Genomic DNA, 18,655 nt, shown 5'->3' on the forward strand with positions numbered 1-18,655 from the left:
AGTTATCTCGCTTTGCTCAATAAATGATTAGCTTTAGAGCTTTTGGCATACCAAAACTCTCGAATCTTAAATGAGTACTTTGTTATATATGAATTTTTAGAACTTTTATTTCAGGAAACAAACGAAATACTTGGATAAAAAATTCTGAAGTTGTCTTTCTTTGGGCATTTAATTTCTTAAATGTTAACGTGTGGGTATATGCTCATGATATTTTTTTAATTTTTAATATACAGATTCTGAGAGAAAATATGATAAATTTAAATAAGGGGTTTTAAGGGCTGTCGAAAAGCCCTTCCTTTTTGTTGGAGACAAAAATAGGTCTAGTTATTATTATTCTTTTTCTCGACAGATTTTCCGTCGGCGATTTTTTGAAAACGGAAAGGATTTATGAAATAACAATACAATAGTCTTATAGCATTTTTAAATGTCACCAGTATGTAAGGTTTTAGACTTCCGGTTCCGGTACTTCCGGTTTACAGAAGCAAAATAGTAGAAATTAAATGAATCAATATATTGTTTTTATTTTTAACGGAAATTCGTTGTAATTTTACAGTTAGATCAACCATGTCGAGTTGTTTAAAAAGTAAAGCGGCGGCGAGTTTCTATCTCTTATCAGTTTGGAGATTTTAGGCCTCAAACTTGAGAAAAGGGGGGATGAAAAAATAAAAAACTCAGAAAAGCTTAGGAATGTTCTAAGACGGATATATATTGTTTAAATAGATGTAATTAAGATATATTTCAAGTTTCATTGAAATGTATTGAGTACTTCCGGTTTTATGAGCCGATGAAAATTGTCTATGGGAGTTTCTATGTTAAATTGAATTCACGCATGTAACGTTTTCTCAAACAGTTTTCAAGCAAATATTTTTATATTTTGTATTTGCAATTAGGAACCTAATGCGCAGACCTGAAAAGGTCTTGGGAAAAAAATTCTGAAAAATAAGGGAGCTCTAGGGGTCAATATTAAAAACGGCTCTTTAGCTGTAACTTTTGTATTGTTTATCCGATTTTCAAAATCTTTTCGGTTTATAGTTCAGAATAAAGAGTACAATTTAAAAAATATGGTCCGAGGGGGCACTTTTTGACTCCTTATAGGGGTTTTAAGGGTCTGAAAATGATAACTTTATGACAATTCAATTTCAAGAGTTATCTCTCTTTGCTCAATAAATGATTAGGATAGATATTGTGTTAATAGACGTAATTAAGATATATTTCAAGTTTCATTGAATAGTGTCGAGTACTTCCGGTTTTATGAGCCGATGAAAATTGTCTATGGGAGTTTCTATGTTAAATTGAATTCACGCATGTAACGTTTTCTCAAACAGTTTTTAAGCAAATATTTTTATATTTTGTACTTGTAATGAGGGACTAAATGCGCAGACCGGAAAAGGTTTTAGGAAAAAAATTCCGAAAATTAAGGGGACCTGAAGGGGTCAGTATTAAAAACAGCCCTTTAGCTATAACTTTTTTATTACTCATCCAATTTTCAAACTCTTTTCAGTTATTAGTTTAGAATAAAGAGTACAATTTAAAAATCATGGTCCAATGGGCCACTTCTTGACTCCTTATAGGGGTTTAAAGGGCCTAAAAATAATAACTTTATCACATTTCAAAAAAATTAAATTTCAAGAGTTATCTCGCTTTGCTCAATGAATGATTAGCATTAGAGCTTTTGGCATACCAAAACTCTTGAATCTTAAATGAGTACTTTCTTATATATGAATTTTTAGAACTTTTATTTCAGAAAACAAACCATATACTTGGATAAAAAATTCTGAAGTTGTCTTTCTTTGGGCATTTAATTTCATAAATGTTAACGTGTGGGTATATGCTCATGATATTTTCCACATTTTGAATATACAGATTCTGAGAGAAAATATGATAAATTAAAATAGGGGGTTTTAAGGGCTGTCGAAAAGCCCTTCCTTTTTGTTGGAGACGAAAATAGGTCTAGTTATTATTATTCTTTTTCTCGACAGATTTTCCGTCAGCGATTTTTAAAAAACGGAAAGGATATCAGAAATAACTATGCTATAGTCTTATAGCATTTTTAAATGTCACCAGTATGTAAGGTTTTGGATTTCCGGTTCCGGTACTTCCGGTTTTCACAAGCAAAATAGTAGAAATTAAATGAATCAATATATTGTTTTTATTTTTAATGGAAATTCGTTGTAATTTTAGAGTTAGATCAACCATGTCGAGTTGTTTAAAAAGTAAAGCGGCGGCGAGTTTCTATCTCTTATCAGTTTTGAGATTTTAGGCCTCAAACTTGAGAAAAGGGGGGATGAAAAAATAAAAAAACTTAGAAAAGCTTAGGAATGTTCTAAGACAGATAGATATTGTTCAAATAGACGTAATTAAGATATAATCCAAGTTTCATTGAAAAGTATTGAGTACTTCCGGTTTTATGAGCCGGTGAAAATTGTCTATGGGAGTTTCTATGTTAAATTAAATTCACGCATGTAACGTTTTCTCAAACAGTTAACAAGCAAATATTTTTATTTTTTGTATTCGCAGTGAAAGACTTAATGCACAGACCGGAAAAGGTCCTGGGAAAAAAATTCTAAAAAATAAGGGATCTGAAGGGGTCAATATTAAAAACGGTCCTTTTGCTGTAACTTTTTTGTTGTTTATCCGATTTTCAAAATCTTTTCGGTTTATAGTTTAGAATAAAGAGTGCAATTTGAAAAATATGGTCCGAGGGGGCACTTTTTGACTCCTTATAGGGGTTTCAAGGGTCTGAAAATGATAACTTTATCGCAATTCAATTTCAAGAGTTACCTCGCTTTGCTCAATATATAATTATGATATATATTGTTTAAATAGACGTAATTAAGATATATTCCAAGTTTCGTTGAATAGTGTCTAGTACTTCCGGTTTTATGAGCCGATGAAAATTTTCTATGGGAGCTTCTATGTTAAATTGAATTCACGCATGTAACTTTTTCTCAAACAGTTTTTAAGCAAATATTTTTATATTTTGTACTTGTAATGAGGGACTAAATGCGCAGACCGGAAAAGGTCTGAGAAAAAAAAATCCGAAAAATAAGGGACCTGAAGGGGTCAGTATTAAAAACAGCCCTTTAGCTATAACTTTTTTATTACTCATCCAATTTTCAAACTCTTTTCAGTTTGTAGTTAAAAATAAAGAGTACAATTAAAAAATCTGGTCCAAAGGGCCACTTTTTGACTCCTTATAGGGATTTTAAGGGCCTGAAAATGATAACTTTATCACATTTTTAAAATATTAAAATTCAAGACTTATCTCTCTTTGCTCAATGAATGATTAGCATTAGAGCTTTTGGAATACCAAAACTCTTGAATCTTAAATGAGTACTTTCTTATATAAGAATTTTTAGAACTTTTATTTCAGGAAACAAACGATATAGTTGGATAAAAAATTCTGAAGTTGTCTTTCTTTGGGCATTTAATTTCTTAAATGTTAACGTGTGGGTATAAGCTCATGATATTTTCCTAATTTTTAATATACAGATTCTATGAGAGAAAATACGATAAATTTAATTAAGGGGTTTTAAGGGCTGTCGAAAAGCCCTTCCTTTTTGTTGGAGACAAAAATAGGTCTAGTTTAACTTGTTTTGACGTTAGAAATAGATAACTACGCCTACAGAAAGTCCAAGGTCTTGTTAAAATGGTTCTAATGTCTTCTACGATATTTAATAGAAATATTTTAACAGTCTTAAAGATAACAGATTTAAACACAAATAATGCAAAACGAAATGAAAAAGTAATCTTGCTTTGATATAAAGACATGTCTTTGCTCCAGACTGCTTGGCCCAAAACGGACAATGTATGAAGGTTGGAGCGGGTTATACTGAACATTGTGTGGTATATCAGTGCCAGAATATCGACGGAATGGTTGAATTCAGACCAGTTCAGACAGGTACTGTCACGTTTTTGGAAGTAAAACAAAAGAAGACTGTTCGGATTTTAGGAATAGTGACACTTAAGGTCTCTCTTAGACGTTATTAATTCAATGTCTGTCTTTGCTTTTGTAGGTTGCTCATACAAAGGTACCTGTTACGATCTCGGTGCCAGAGTGATGGAGGACTGTAACACATTGGTGTGTTCCTATGATGATGTCTCACTGGGATACGACTTAATCTTACAACAACAAGGTATGCTCGGGAGGCTGAGTGCCTGATGACATGTGCGTTTATCAAGTACTTTCTAACTATCCACTTCATTTACTTTAACTTATAACCCGTTAAAAACTAATCTAATAAAAAAATGAGATAAAATTTATTTACTGTGTGTCAGTTAATGCACTTTGTAATCAATGAAATAAAATGTAATTGTGTTTACTTCTATGATAATATCCATGTATTCATACGTACAGGTTGCAATGATAACGGACGATGTCGAAATGAGGGGGATATGTGGGTGAACACAGATCTTTGTATCCGATACAGTTGTGTCTACAATAAGAGGAAAGACAGGGTTGTCATCAGAGAGCGAACCATGGGTAGGGTCCAACTTGTCACAATTAAAAATTACAGTAGCCGCTACATTAGACGATCATTGCTTTGATTTACTTACGCTTAAAATGCCAAAACTAAGTTTGCCGCAAATTTATTTAAATTTTTGTTCTCAAAGGCTGCCAGGCAGATAATGGATGCATTCAGAAAGGTTCAGAGGTCAGCGCGCAGGGTTGCATCAGGTATATCTGTAACAAAAAAGGAGATCTAGAGATTCTCTCTGTCGGTAAGTCACGTAGATAATTATATTATCAATCAAAACATACACCTTATCAAATATGAGCATATTTTAATGAGCTGTAGCCGAAACAGTTTGTTTCAAAATTATATAACCAAGAGTGTAGATGTGTTTAGATTACATTTGAAGGTTGCGAATTCAACGGAGCGTGCAAAGCTGTGAATGAAACTTGGCAGTCTCCCACTGATAAATGTACAAACTATGTGTGTCTCAGCGACATTGCTGATGATGGAACGCCAACAGCCTACGTTCAGAAGGATCAAGGTAAGATTGAGGCTTACAGTCATCCTAAATAAGGACCAGGTAAAGTTCGCTATATATACAGCCTTCATACCAAAGGATTATGGTAAGTTTGAGGCTTACAGTCATCCTAAAAAAGGACCAGGTAAAGTTTGCTATATATACAGCCTACAAACCAAAGGATTATGGTTAGCTTGAGGCTTATATTCATCCTAAATAAGGACCAGGTAAAGTTTGCTATATATACAGCCTACATACCAAAGGATTATGGTAAGCTTGAGGCTTACAGTCATCCTAAAAAAGGACCAGGTAAAGTTTGCTATATATACAGCCTACATACCAAAGGATTATGGTTAGCTTGAGGCTTATATTCATCCTAAATAAGGACCAGGTAAAGTTTGCTATATATACAGCCTACGTACAGAAGGATCATGGTAAGCTTGAGGCTTATATTCATCCTAAATAAGGACCAGGTAAAGTTTGCTATATATACAGCCTACGTACAGAAGGATCATGGTAAGCTTGAGGCTTATAGTCATCCTAAATAAGGACCAGGTAAAGTTCGCTATATATACAGCCTTCATACCAAAGGATTATGGTAAGTTTGAGGCTTACAGTCATCCTAAAAAAGGACCAGGTAAAGTTTGCTATATATACAGCCTACAAACCAAAGGATTATGGTTAGCTTGAGGCTTATATTCATCCTAAATAAGGACCAGGTAAAGTTTGCTATATATACAGCCTACATACCAAAGGATTATGGTAAGCTTGAGGCTTACAGTCATCCTAAAAAGGACCAGGTAAAGTTTGCTATATATACAGCCTACATACCAAAGGATTATGGTTAGCTTGAGGCTTATATTCATCCTAAATAAGGACCAGGTAAAGTTTGCTATATATACAGCCTACGTACAGAAGGATCATGGTAAGCTTGAGGCTTATATTCATCCTAAATAAGGACCAGGTAAAGTTTGCTATATATACAGCCTACGTACAGAAGGATCATGGTAAGCTTGAGGCTTATAGTCATCCTAAATAAGGACCAGGTAAAGTTCGCTATATATACAGCCTTCATACCAAAGGATTATGGTAAGTTTGAGGCTTACAGTCATCCTAAAAGAGGACCAGGTAAAGTTTGCTATATATACAGCCTACAAACCAAAGGATTATGGTTAGCTTGAGGCTTATATTCATCCTAAATAAGGACCAGGTAAAGTTTGCTATATATACAGCCTACATACCAAAGGATTATGGTAAGCTTGAGGCTTACAGTCATCCTAAAAAAGGACCAGGTAAAGTTTGCTATATATACAGCCTACATACCAAAGGATTATGGTTAGCTTGAGGCTTATATTCATCCTAAATAAGGACCAGGTTAAGTTTGCTATAAATACGGCCTACGTACAGAAGGATTATGGTAAGCTTGATGCTTACAGTCATCCTAAATAAGGACCAGGTAAAGTTTGCTATATATACGGCCTACGTACAGAAGGATCAAGGTAAGATTGAGACTTACAGTCATCCTAAATAAGGACCAGGTAAAAGTTTGCTCCATAAACAGCCTCTTCCTAGTGAATAAACCAGGATGTTAAGTTTCATGTTTACAGCCTGGGTATAGAAGGACAAAGTAGTTATTGATATTATCATGAATATTGATGGACGCAATCATTGTACAGAAGAATACGGTAATTCTAAGATTGGTATTATTGGTATGTCTTCGTAAAGAATGATTAGACCAAGATTGTTGTCTATTGTCTTCGTACCGACGGTGTCCGGTTAGACAGTCTACGTTCAGAAATTCCAAGTCTTGGTATAGAAAGTTCAGGATAAGATGGATGTATATAGCTAACATGAAAATGGACAACCTAGATATTGAAGTCTAGAGTCTTCGTACAAAAATACATGGTTATGATTGCTACGCACATGTTTAATGTTCGTGCAAAAGAACAATGTTAATATACCTATCTACAATTTATCCACAGAAGGGTGAGACTCGAGTGCTATATGCACTCTTTGTTCAGAGATGGATCATCAAAAGTCTTTGTACGAAAGGTTCAGTTTCAGATTATTTTATACAGCAGGATCGAGATTGATATCGAATAACTTCGCACCATGAAAACTGTTAAGATTAATATGAACTGTTTAAATAAAGACAGATAAATTTGGATTGTTTTTTCACACTCTAAAAAAACCGAATTCAGATTACTATGAGAAAAAAAAGTTTTCTTAAAGAAGGATTATCTTAAAACTGATGCTTACAGTTTTTGTGCAAAAGGGTTATAGGTATGCACTTGCGCAGATCAAAAAAAGAGAGTGTCAATTGTATCAAATATTTATTCTAAAAATCGCTGCTCCGTTTTACTTCGAATGGACGCAGTGATTCGTCCTTGTCAACTAATACTTTGTCAAATTAGTACTCTACATTACAAGCAATTCACTTTGGGATTTAGTTTTTGACATGGCAAAACTATTTACGCCAGACTTGTCAAGATAATCAAGAGCAACTTATGAATAAAAAGTGTCAATACGCTATTAGTATTTTGTTTCATTTCAACTCTAATCACTGACTGTTATTAACATTGTCATTCAGACTGTCATGATTTCAACGGAAACTGCATCAAGGTTGGACGAACAGTACAGGAGAACTGCAATACCTATACATGTGATGCTAACGGACATTTAGAGCCAACTACTGTCAGTAAGTCAAAAGACTCGGGAGTGGTTGCTGCTGTTTCCACTATTTTGAAAGACCTTCTATACAAATACGAATATAATAAATACTATATGTTATATTTGAACAGAGTGTTCTTATAAGGGAAGCTGTTATGATATCGGTGCGAAATGGATTGACGATGTCGCTTGCAAAAAGCTCAGTTGTAGGATGAGGAGCATTGATGTATACCCACGCATCATAAAAAATAACATTGGTTTGTCTTATTGGAGAAAATATTCATTTGAATAGAATCTAATCTTTTAGGATGAACATGCCTTTACTACAATGATGGAAAATAATCATACAACCATTTTGAAAAAGAGATAAAAAATGATTTTCACATTTTGGTTAAAAAAATTAAAGTCTGCAAATGATTAGATACATGTATTGACAATGACTTAAAATGTCCCCATTATAATTAACTTGATAATTATATACATATACATGTACTTTTTTTTGCACATATATTTGAAGTTTCTGACAACATTTCTAGCATGTTTTGCACCAAAAACTTATTTTCAGGCAGGTTTTTTTTCAAAAAAAACATTGAGCGCAGGCTTGAACAAACAAAATATTTTCATCAAAGATTCGTTAATTCAAGACTTAAAACAGGAAAAAAAATTCTTGTTCTGCACTCTACATGTTACATTCGAAAAAAAAACTACGAAAAGTACATATTTTTGACTGATTTCTACAAAATAACAATCTTATATATCTGAAACATATCTAGAAATATTGGATAGTGGGGTCAAAATTAATTTTTTATCATATGTAGATCTTTAGTTGATTTTTTTCACTAAATACCAATATAAGAAATGCATAAATAATTCAAACACAGGGTGTATTGACGAAAGTGGTCGGTGCTACCTCGAAAACGCCACCAAGCAGATTGAGAACAGTTGTCTGGAGTACAAGTGTTACGAAGACCGGCTCATGAGATTGGAGGGTAGGGTGAACATTTAACTTAAATATTGTCTAAATGAACTTCTTCATCATTTTCGAGAAATTGTTTTTTTGTTAGCTGGGTTTTTGCTTGAAATGTTATTCCTCTAGAAAAATGAATGGTCCGATCGGATATTTTTTGCATGAATACACGTCCAATTATTCCTTAAAATAAAAGGTACTTATTAAAATTCATTACAGCTAACATATTTTTTCGCAAGCCCAAAAACCGTAGATCTTTTTAAATCGTAAAAGTCAGGAGACTCAAAGTTTTTCTACATGCAACTTAAAAAATATTTATTGGTTGCAACACAGAGAAAAATATGTAGTCAAACTCAAAAGTCAAAACACAGATAATGTAGAGCTGTGTTCCAATGACAAAATAAACTGTTTTATTTTATATGAAATCAAGTAAATGTATCATTAGAATAAAATGCTTAGCTTTTTCGATGCATTAGTTGAAGAATAAATCACTGCCAAATTTTGTCATAAAACCTTTTAGAAAAACTTTGCATAATACGTTAACAGAATTGTGACTTAATTCAGATAAAGGTATCGTCCATGTTTATGTAATTCTTATTGCATGAGAAACCAACTGTGCAGCAAGATACCTTGTACTTCGTTACATTTTACTCAACTTTGTATTAACTTTTCCTTCAATGTTTATTTTTCATCTGAATTAAAAAAAATTGCAAGTGTTCCAATTTTCAAAGTACAAAGGATATGAGAATTAGCGTTAAAAGCTTTGTAAATTGGGTGATGGAACCTCATCAGAGGTCCAATTCCTTTATTAGAATGGATTCACATATTTTCCGCAGAATGTGGTGATCTGTGTAGATAATTTGATCAACTCGGGAGTATGACCCTTTGTTATAGCCAGATAATGAGTTTTCAAAGATCAATAAATAATTAAGAATACAAAATAGCAAAGGTTTGCATATGAAGAGCCTTTCAAACCCTTTTTGGTGATACCTTAGATGATAACTTTGTCAAAGTAAGTTTCTCTTCTTCATTAATCACAAGCCAAGATAAATGTACTTTTATCTACCAGCTGCCGTGAATTGAGTGAGGATTTAATTTACAGCACGGAAAAGGGCCGCTCTGCTGAAAATTTTGAACCAGATTATGAACATATTTCAAGCCACGTCAATTCTCAAACTGAGCAAATTAGAGTGAATAAACTGACCTTTATGGACAACAATATTATTGTTGTCAGACATTCATTATCTTTAATACAGCAATGCCAGTTAGATTGAAAAAAAAACCGGTGAATATGCTAGTCATTTTAAAGTAAGCTGGATGTTTTTGATACAGTAGAAAAAGAGGGAAAGACCTCTGCACCAACAATTTACAACACTATTGGAAAAATAAAAGAGAGAAAGCACTTTGAGCTGAAATGAAGGAATATCAAGTAACGGATGAAAAGAAACGAAATCAAAACAAAAATCTAGTGTTTATTGGCAGTAGCATTAAAGAAGTTTGAATTGCTTTCAAAAAATAGGATTAGCCAAATAAATCCAAGACATTGTCATCAGTCAGTCGAGGGAAAGAAAGAGTGACTACACTCGTGTCTCGTCAGACCAGGAAGTTGAGGACGTCTTCGACCTATGTGAGCTTTTTAAAAAAAAATGTTTTGGCCATATAACCATATTCATTTTAGTGTGTACATCAAACGACGGTGTAATTTCAGTCAAAACTACATGGTACATACTGTAAACCAATTATTATTCGCGACAACTTTATTTCGCGATTTCCCTGAGATTAACTTGTTTGCAGCGACTAATTTTCGCGACCAAGCCTTTTTTTTAATTACGATTATATGGTAAATACTGGTCTGCGGCGAGAAATTTTTCGCGACAATGAGGCCATCGCGAACCTCGCAAAAATTTCACGCACGCGAATAAAAGTTGGTTTACAGTTTTTATTTGCAAATAAGAAAAATGGTATCAGGATGCTCTATTCGGTTTAAAAGCTTACAATAGATTACAATTTGCAGTCAGGCATTTGCATACCAGCAATCGAGAATTTTGTATAATGTAATATTGACCATAATCACTAACATGTAAGCAAGATGGGTATGAATTACTCTAGAAGAAAAGTCATATGGGGAGAGATGGAATTATAAAAAACCGAAAAAAAAGGAAAAACAAATTAATAGAGCAAGGGCGTCTTATAAAAAAAAAATACCGTATATCAGTTTTTTTCCGCGTGTATCCAATTTCCGCTTTCTTCACGACGATTTCCGAATCGCGGAAAATAAATCAGCGTAAATTTGATACAAAGTTTTGTTCTTGTTATTGAGTCCTTACTTTCCTAAAAAAGGAAACGGATAAGTCACAGTACCCGTGAACTGTGCTCAGACAGTTTATTAGAGGTAAATAAAGCGGGATCGGAGGACAAGCGCCAGATAACAGGGGTTGTTACAAACCTCGATGTTTATTTAATAATCCATTTACATGCTAATTTAAACGGTCACTTTCCTTGCGTAAACCGATGTCTAATTAAATGTATACATGAGCTACTAATGTATGTAACGGTTCATGATCTATTGATATTTGACTGTTTGCGACTCTAAAAATAATTATCGATATTTCACATTAAGAAAATCGTGTAAATGGTTTTCTTGTCCGAATTTTTCATAATAATTTAGAGTGACAATTTAAATACGTTTTCCCGCTTACTTCGCAGATTTTAACAGTCGTGAATTATATTTTAACTATGACTTTGAAAGAGTGAAAATTTGATTCGCGTAAATTTTATAAACCGTTTTAGGTTCTGATTCGCGGAAAAAACATGACGCGGAAAAAAACTGATATACAGTAATTCACTGTACACCATTCAATCTATCGGCCAGAATATGGTCAAGCGATTCTATTAGTGATATGGCGACATATTAAGATACTTAAAGATCAGGAACATCAAAAACTGACTAGGCTATTGAACGATGGGTCAATGGATATTTTCGTCCATGGATCTGATTTCCACCAGGTTTCATTTCCATTTGCCGGTATAGGCGTACTGACCTTATTATATAACAAAGGATTGTACCTTGCTTATACCTGTAACTCCCCGACTGATACCAAAGTTTTGGTTGATCATAAGAAATATCTTACTAAAGCATTTAAACAATAAAGATTAATAAAATATTATAAGACCAAACTGTGACCATGCCCATGTAAAGGTGTAAAAGTGTGAATGGATTTGGCAATAAGGCACTTAATATGAAATTCTGAGACGTAGGGATGCAGACACGAACAAAATAAGAGTGAAGAAATCTGGCTTTAACTTAAACTCATAAGCCTACTTTGTACATTTAAATTCTCAGCATCAAATCCAAGGTTTTAACTTAACTTCATCTTCTTTCTTTTAAGAATTTGGGTTGAGAAGTGAATTTGGAAATTTTGAAATGTTGCTGATGCCAGGACCTGTAATAGTAAAAAATAAATTGATTCACCTTATTGTACTAGTATCATGAGCGCTAGCGCTGTATTTCAATGTACATTGAAGTTGTGCAAACAGTTAGACTCATTCAATTGTGCAACGATGGCAACAATTCAAAACCAGGTCATGCTATTGTTTTTAGCTTCACGAGGTCCATGTCTTGCTAAGTTGATGAGGATCCCAAGCAATCAGGAAATCAAACTTTTTCTTAATAATTACAAATTATTTTGATTTGATTTTCTTATTGTGATGTACTATGGTAAAGAAAAGCAACACGGTAAGGTATTCTCCATTTTGGTTTATCTTGGTATAACTTATAAAAACGAGAACAAAAATACCACTTGTTTTCGTAAAAAATGATTCCAATTCAAATAAAGAAAGTCGAATATGTATGAATAGAATGGACATTTTTAAACATGGACTGGACTTTTTTAGTTTAAGGGTGAATCTAGGATGTTAATAATAAAGGTATATCGAAACTATTTTAAAGGGTGAACCTTTCTAATACGCCATTGTTAGATGTATAATCTGATTTTCAGTCTGTGAATACAAGCACGCTTGTTACGACATCGGGTCCTCCTGGGTGGACAAAGACGATTGCGTCACAGTTCGATGTCTTCGTGACCCAGGGACGGGAAATGCCATAGTGGATACCTATCCATACGGTAATAGAATTAATTCATAACAGTTTCCTATATCAAATGCCTCTCAACAAATCAGGAAACAACAAAGTAACAATACTTTTTAGCAGATGCTTTGCTCGATTTGAGATGTATGATACTTATGTCAACTTGTATAGATTGCATTGCATATTGAATTGTTTTGAGCTGCGATTTCATTGACACACAAGATTTTGTGACATTTCTTCAGTTGCCTTTATTCATTTTATTTCAACAGGATGTTTCATGGACAACGTGTGCCGTGATCCAGGCTACAAATTTACCAAGGACTGTCAGGAGATCCAGTGCAGGGGTGGGATGATGGGTTTCCAAGTGGTTAAAGAGGGTATGCGTGGACTTTTTCCTCCCCTCGTCAACAACGCTTCATATAATTTAACCCAGCAGTGAATTAAATGTTGATAGTACGTTAAAAGTTATGTTCCCTTGCTCTTCTTGCTGGTCTAGCTTGTACCTGGAAAGGTGGATGTAAGGAGAAAGATCAGACATGGTTCGATCCCCAGACGTGCACCAAGTACGGCTGTTATGAGGATGAGGACGGACTGGAAGTCAATGAAATCACTTATGGTAGCTATCTATACTGTAGATTCCTTACTCTACGCGAGTACTTAATTCCGCGATTCAACGGTTTACCATCAAATCGCGAGAACATAAAATCGCAAATGCCGAAATTTTATCTTAGATTCATGTTGTTTACATGTGTCCCAAAATTAAAAGCGAGATTCTAAAATTCGAGAGATTGGCTTCTCGCGATTTTACGAGGATATTAATTCCTCGCGTTTAATTATGAATTTACAGTATTCCATGCAAATTCAAGCATCCTAAACAAAAATGGTTTTTATCTTTCCATGCTTAACTTCAAGGGGCAGGCTAAAGCTTCCTGGGTTCCAATTCTTACCAAGTCAATCTTTTCTTGGTACACTCTTTTGCAGTTTCTTGATTACTTGTGATTTTGTGCGTATAGATTTCGTATTAATATTGATATATTCATTGCATTGTTCAGGATGTACCAGCGATAGCAACCAGTGTATAAAGGGTGGAGCTGAACACAACGAGGGATGCAACAAGTACGAATGTAACAACGGCAAACTGAAGGTCATCTCAATGGGTGCGTTGTTGGGTGAATCCCGTGCTAGTTTTAGACCAAGCTTTATGATAATATATTTTGTTTGTTATTTGATAATGTTAATAATCTTGTATTTGTGGCGTCGATCGGTGTACAGTGTTATATGGTTGGATGGTAATTGTTGATTTCATTTTGTATTGATGAAAATCTTGGTATGTTTTGATTAGAGTTTATCAATAATTCTGCCTCCTAGCTGTAGTCATTTATTTTTTAATTTTATAGGATAAATAAGGATACCATTGGTAATGGCTGATCCTTCTTTGATTTTGAATTAATAATTGTTTCAATAAACCGATCATCCAGGTTGTGAATTTAACGACGGTTGTCTTGCGGCTGGCAAGAAATACTTTGATAAAGAAAACTGTGTGCACTATTCCTGCATCGCAAAAAATACTACAGATGGCTCCATAACAACCCAACTCAAGGAAAGATGGGGTGAGATAAATCCCTGCAGTTTTCAAATAAATCGTTTCCTATATCGAACTTTTGTAAAGTATTACTGTATGTTGAATCTCCAATACAGGTTGCTTCGACTATGACAGATGTTATTTGCCGACTTGGAAGAAAACAGAAGACTGTACAACCTATCGTTGTCGGGGGAAGACCAGGTCCTTCTCAATCGTTAATACAGGTAAAATCCAGCCATGTTTAATTTCTTTCAATAATACTTACTCCAAAAACAGAAAACAGTTCAAGTCTCTAGTTATTGTATGTATAAGTTGCGAAAAATTCATCCGTGTCGCAGAATATCAAACCATCAAAAGAGTTTGAATAACCTTGGTTTTGTGATATTGAATCCTAGAACATCTGTACTACCACGAAGAGGATGCGCTAACAATATATATAAGCATACAGTTTATGTCCAAATATTCATCGGAGGAATGTGACTATCATTTCTCCAAAGAAACCATTTTAGCTCACCTGAATCTAAGGTGCAAGTGAGCTTTTCTCATCACCTGTTGTCCGTCGTCCTTCTGCCCGTCCGTCTGTCTTTAAACTTTTGACATTTTTGACTTCCCTAGAACCACCGAGCCAAATTAAACCAAACATTGTACATAGCATTTTTATGATACAAGAAACTATTGTACAGGTGAGCAATGTGGCCCATGGGTCTCTTATTATAAATCCATATAAACTGTGCTATTTGCTTCCCTCCTACTGACACATGGTTTCTTACCTGGTTTTTTGTCATTATATTTTTCATTAACTGCACATTTCCTTTTATCGTAAATTTTCTTCTTTCTTTTCTTCTCAAATGTCGCCTTTTTGGAGTGTTTGTTGTATTTGTACTGATTAATCTATATTACATCATACTACGTCTGATGTTCCAAAAATCTACATAAGGAAGGAGTCTTCTCGTTATCAGACATACTTCTTATATTAAGAAATTCATAAAATTTTGACACAGTCAAACAGATCATATAACCAAATGATTCTATCATTTTAATTAAATTTTTCCTTTTTGTTTTTGCATAAAGGTTAGGTCAAGGTCACTACCTGTTTCCTCAACTTAAAGGATGATAAAAATAATTTTTTTATCTGCAGTTATGTACACATCTGTACAAGATATGAAGTTTGTATTCTTCATTGAAATAATAGAATATCAAAATGCCTATCAGCTTTTACTACTAAATTGGAATAAATGTTTAAAATAAAATTAATATTGCCTAGCCCGCATTTCCTCTAGTTTTCTTAAATTTTGGAGACATTTTGATTATTATTTTAAGCTTTCGATATTAAAATATTTCTGCTTTTTATATATTATGACTACTTTACATCAAGATATACATTAACAGAAAAGCTAATATATTGACCATTTAATAAGAGAGAACATCCAATTTTAGTTATTTTTCACACAAATCTATTTATAAAATGAGTGCTTAAAAAGCTAATAACAATGCAATTTGATAGGCAAATCGTGTTTTAAAAACATATTCTGAAACCCAAGTATCTCTGGTTATCATTAGTTCAAATTAGATGAAATAATTCAACATTAATGTTATTGTTTTAATAATGCTAAATAGATTCATGAATCTACAGCAATTCTGAATTGCAAAAACATGTGATATTTTCCTACGCCAATGTTCCGTCAAAAATAAAGTCCTTATTAGATTCTAATCTTTTATTTCTATTTCTAAGTTGTATGATAGTAAAAAAGAAAAAAAATATGATATTTTAATTTCCTTTCATATTGATTTAATGAACATTTAATCAAATTACATGTAACTTTTGACAGGTCAAAAACCAGAAAAGACTCCATCCTTTAGATGACGTGTGCACATTTTCAGTACCAGAGTCCTCTGTTTATATAAATTTCTTTCTCATGAAAAATATTGTATTTAATCATGCAGGACCATGGAATAACATACTGCCATTAAAACGCGAAAAAAATATCAATATTATATAAGATAGTACATACCAGCATCAATCATGGAATTCGGGTAAACTACAATAGAAAAGAACATTTAGACTTTAGTTATCTTTATTAAAAACTAGATAGATACCACAAATGTTCTAATGATAGACATTTATTTTTCAATAAAGTCTTTTGAATAGAAAAGAACATTTAGACTTAAGTTATCTTAAAAACTAGATAGTTACCACGAATGTTCTAATGATAAACATTAATTTTTCAATAAAGTCTTTTGATTATTTACATTTGTTAGAGTGTGAGTGGATGGGGAAATGTATCTCTGTGAACACCACATGGGACCACCCCACACAGTGTCTGACCTATAAATGTGTTCTGGGAGAGTCCACCGGCATCGCCCGTGTTTCCAGCGACTTATGGGGTAGGTCAAGGATGAAAATACCTACTGTTATAAGACGTTAAGTTATTCGTTTGATGAAAGTCATATTGTATCGCATTTTGAGGATGATCTATAACCTAAATGCCTGTAGGTTGTAAGGATGAATTTGGGAATTGCCATCCATTCGGTAAACAGCGCCAGTCGGACAGGTGCGTGACGACGGAATGTCAGATGAGGCCCGAGGGACCGGTGTTTTATCCGGTGGAAATAGGTAAAAGGAGACTTCTTATACAATATTGAATGGTCAAATATTCAAATAGAAAAAATTTGATACTTTATATGCCTGTTTGGTGTTTTCCCTTATTGGTGGGGGGATAACATACCATTTCAAGATACCTTTAATGCTTTTATAATGGATATAAAACCAAATGAATTCTATTTTGTAAATTATTAATGAAAACTATTTTGAAAATAAACATCAATATAAACATTTTTGAACAGGGTGTAAATTCAGGAGGAGATGCAAGAAAGTAGATTCCTCATGGATAAACAGAAGGAAGTGTGTCCAGCAAACCTGTCAATATGCTCCTGGGGCCACGGCACCAAATGTGGTCAATTCACCTTACGGTAAAAGCAATCGATAGTTAGATTCCAGCCACTTGAACTCTCTGCTTACATTAATGTTACACATAAAAATTCATTTGACTTTACGATTTGATAGATATCAGAATTACTCTCTGTTGTACCCTGCCAATCAAAAAATAAAAGCAAATCAACATATGCTTTTTCTCATTTCCAGGATGCCGTGACATGAAGAACCGCTGCCGACCATTTGGTTATGTAGCCAGAGATCCCGAAAACGTTTGTGTCTCGTACAAGTGTACAGCTTTTGAGATATTCTCAACAATTCAAACAGGTAAACAACTTTTGAATAACTAAATATCAAGTGAATATATAATTGTTTTCTTGTTTTTATACTTTTTACCATTAAATAACTCTGAACCATTAAGATTATAAAAAGTATACGTTAAAGTTTAAGATCTTGAAAAAGCAATTGTTTTAACATGACAATTCTCTATATTTTACCATATTGGATCTCCATATCAACTCACTGAATCACTTTTGTCAGGCTGTCCATGGCAAGGTAAATGTATGCAGGAGAATGATGTCTGGTATGATGAGGAGGGATCCTGCACCCTCTTCAAGTGTATCCGAGAAAACGTGGGACCCAGCAATGTCCAAATGCACACCCTGTCTTATCCAGGTACGCCTATACAACCTGCTGTACAAAGGTGTAAAGAATAACAATAAACACAATCTGCTGTACAAAGGTGTAAAGAATACGACAATAAACACAATCTGTTGTACAAAGGTGTAAAGAATACGACAATAAACACAATCTACTGTACAAAGGTGTAAAGAATAACAATAAACACAATCTGCTGTACAAAGGTGTAAAGAATACGACAATAAACAATTTATGTCACTTATCATTAGATTCCTTTCGCTTGCTCTGATTTAGGATGTCGTGGATTTGATGGAGAGTGTTTGAAGGAAGGTCAGATTGTCACAAAAGGTTGCACAAAGTACCAGTGTATCCCTAACAGTGGCGGTCTGGTTATTGTCCAGGAAGGCAAGATACATTATTGTTACATAAGATTATATGTTTGATTCAATCTTCAGTCTGCCATAAATATATGCTCCTGCTACATAAAAATAAATTTTCCTAGCCTGGACATTTCTATATACAGTTTGTATAATTGAGTTCTTGATTTGTGCGATATCATGGATGATATTTTAATGTAATAACTATAGTGTGTATCTTTGATCAGGCTGCTCCTACGGAGGAGAGTGTAAAGTATTGAACTCTACCTGGTTCGACTCAGAAACATGTACAGATTACTCGTGTGTGTACGACAGTGAGGCTAATGACATCTCAATCGTGGAGAAAACAGGTTTTCTAAATTTTCTTTTTCTGTTTCATTTAACAAATGGTTTGCAAATGACTTTTCAATCCTTGGAAAGAATATTA

General features: G+C 33.8%; 1 protein-coding gene across 1 annotated transcript in view; it reads left to right on the forward strand.

Annotated features, from left to right (window-relative positions):
• The window catches only part of LOC128190598 (extracellular matrix protein A-like), a 55,767-nt gene that overhangs the window by 32,742 nt on the left and 4,370 nt on the right, over positions 1 to 18,655 (forward strand). The window contains exons 8-28 of the mRNA XM_052862711.1: positions 3,785 to 3,901; positions 4,017 to 4,136; positions 4,358 to 4,483; positions 4,615 to 4,722; positions 4,864 to 4,998; positions 7,565 to 7,672; positions 7,776 to 7,901; positions 8,526 to 8,633; positions 12,610 to 12,735; positions 12,968 to 13,075; positions 13,195 to 13,314; positions 13,751 to 13,855; positions 14,177 to 14,308; positions 14,397 to 14,504; positions 16,540 to 16,665; positions 16,775 to 16,894; positions 17,125 to 17,250; positions 17,423 to 17,539; positions 17,753 to 17,887; positions 18,146 to 18,256; positions 18,456 to 18,578. Of these exons, the coding sequence (XP_052718671.1) occupies positions 3,785 to 3,901; positions 4,017 to 4,136; positions 4,358 to 4,483; positions 4,615 to 4,722; positions 4,864 to 4,998; positions 7,565 to 7,672; positions 7,776 to 7,901; positions 8,526 to 8,633; positions 12,610 to 12,735; positions 12,968 to 13,075; positions 13,195 to 13,314; positions 13,751 to 13,855; positions 14,177 to 14,308; positions 14,397 to 14,504; positions 16,540 to 16,665; positions 16,775 to 16,894; positions 17,125 to 17,250; positions 17,423 to 17,539; positions 17,753 to 17,887; positions 18,146 to 18,256; positions 18,456 to 18,578 (2,505 nt within the window). The remainder of the gene's footprint in view (positions 1 to 3,784; positions 3,902 to 4,016; positions 4,137 to 4,357; positions 4,484 to 4,614; positions 4,723 to 4,863; positions 4,999 to 7,564; positions 7,673 to 7,775; positions 7,902 to 8,525; positions 8,634 to 12,609; positions 12,736 to 12,967; positions 13,076 to 13,194; positions 13,315 to 13,750; positions 13,856 to 14,176; positions 14,309 to 14,396; positions 14,505 to 16,539; positions 16,666 to 16,774; positions 16,895 to 17,124; positions 17,251 to 17,422; positions 17,540 to 17,752; positions 17,888 to 18,145; positions 18,257 to 18,455; positions 18,579 to 18,655) is intronic.

This window comes from Crassostrea angulata, chromosome 6 (genome assembly GCF_025612915.1).
Source record: "Crassostrea angulata isolate pt1a10 chromosome 6, ASM2561291v2, whole genome shotgun sequence".
In the NCBI taxonomy this organism is placed as follows: domain Eukaryota; kingdom Metazoa; phylum Mollusca; class Bivalvia; order Ostreida; family Ostreidae; genus Magallana; species Magallana angulata.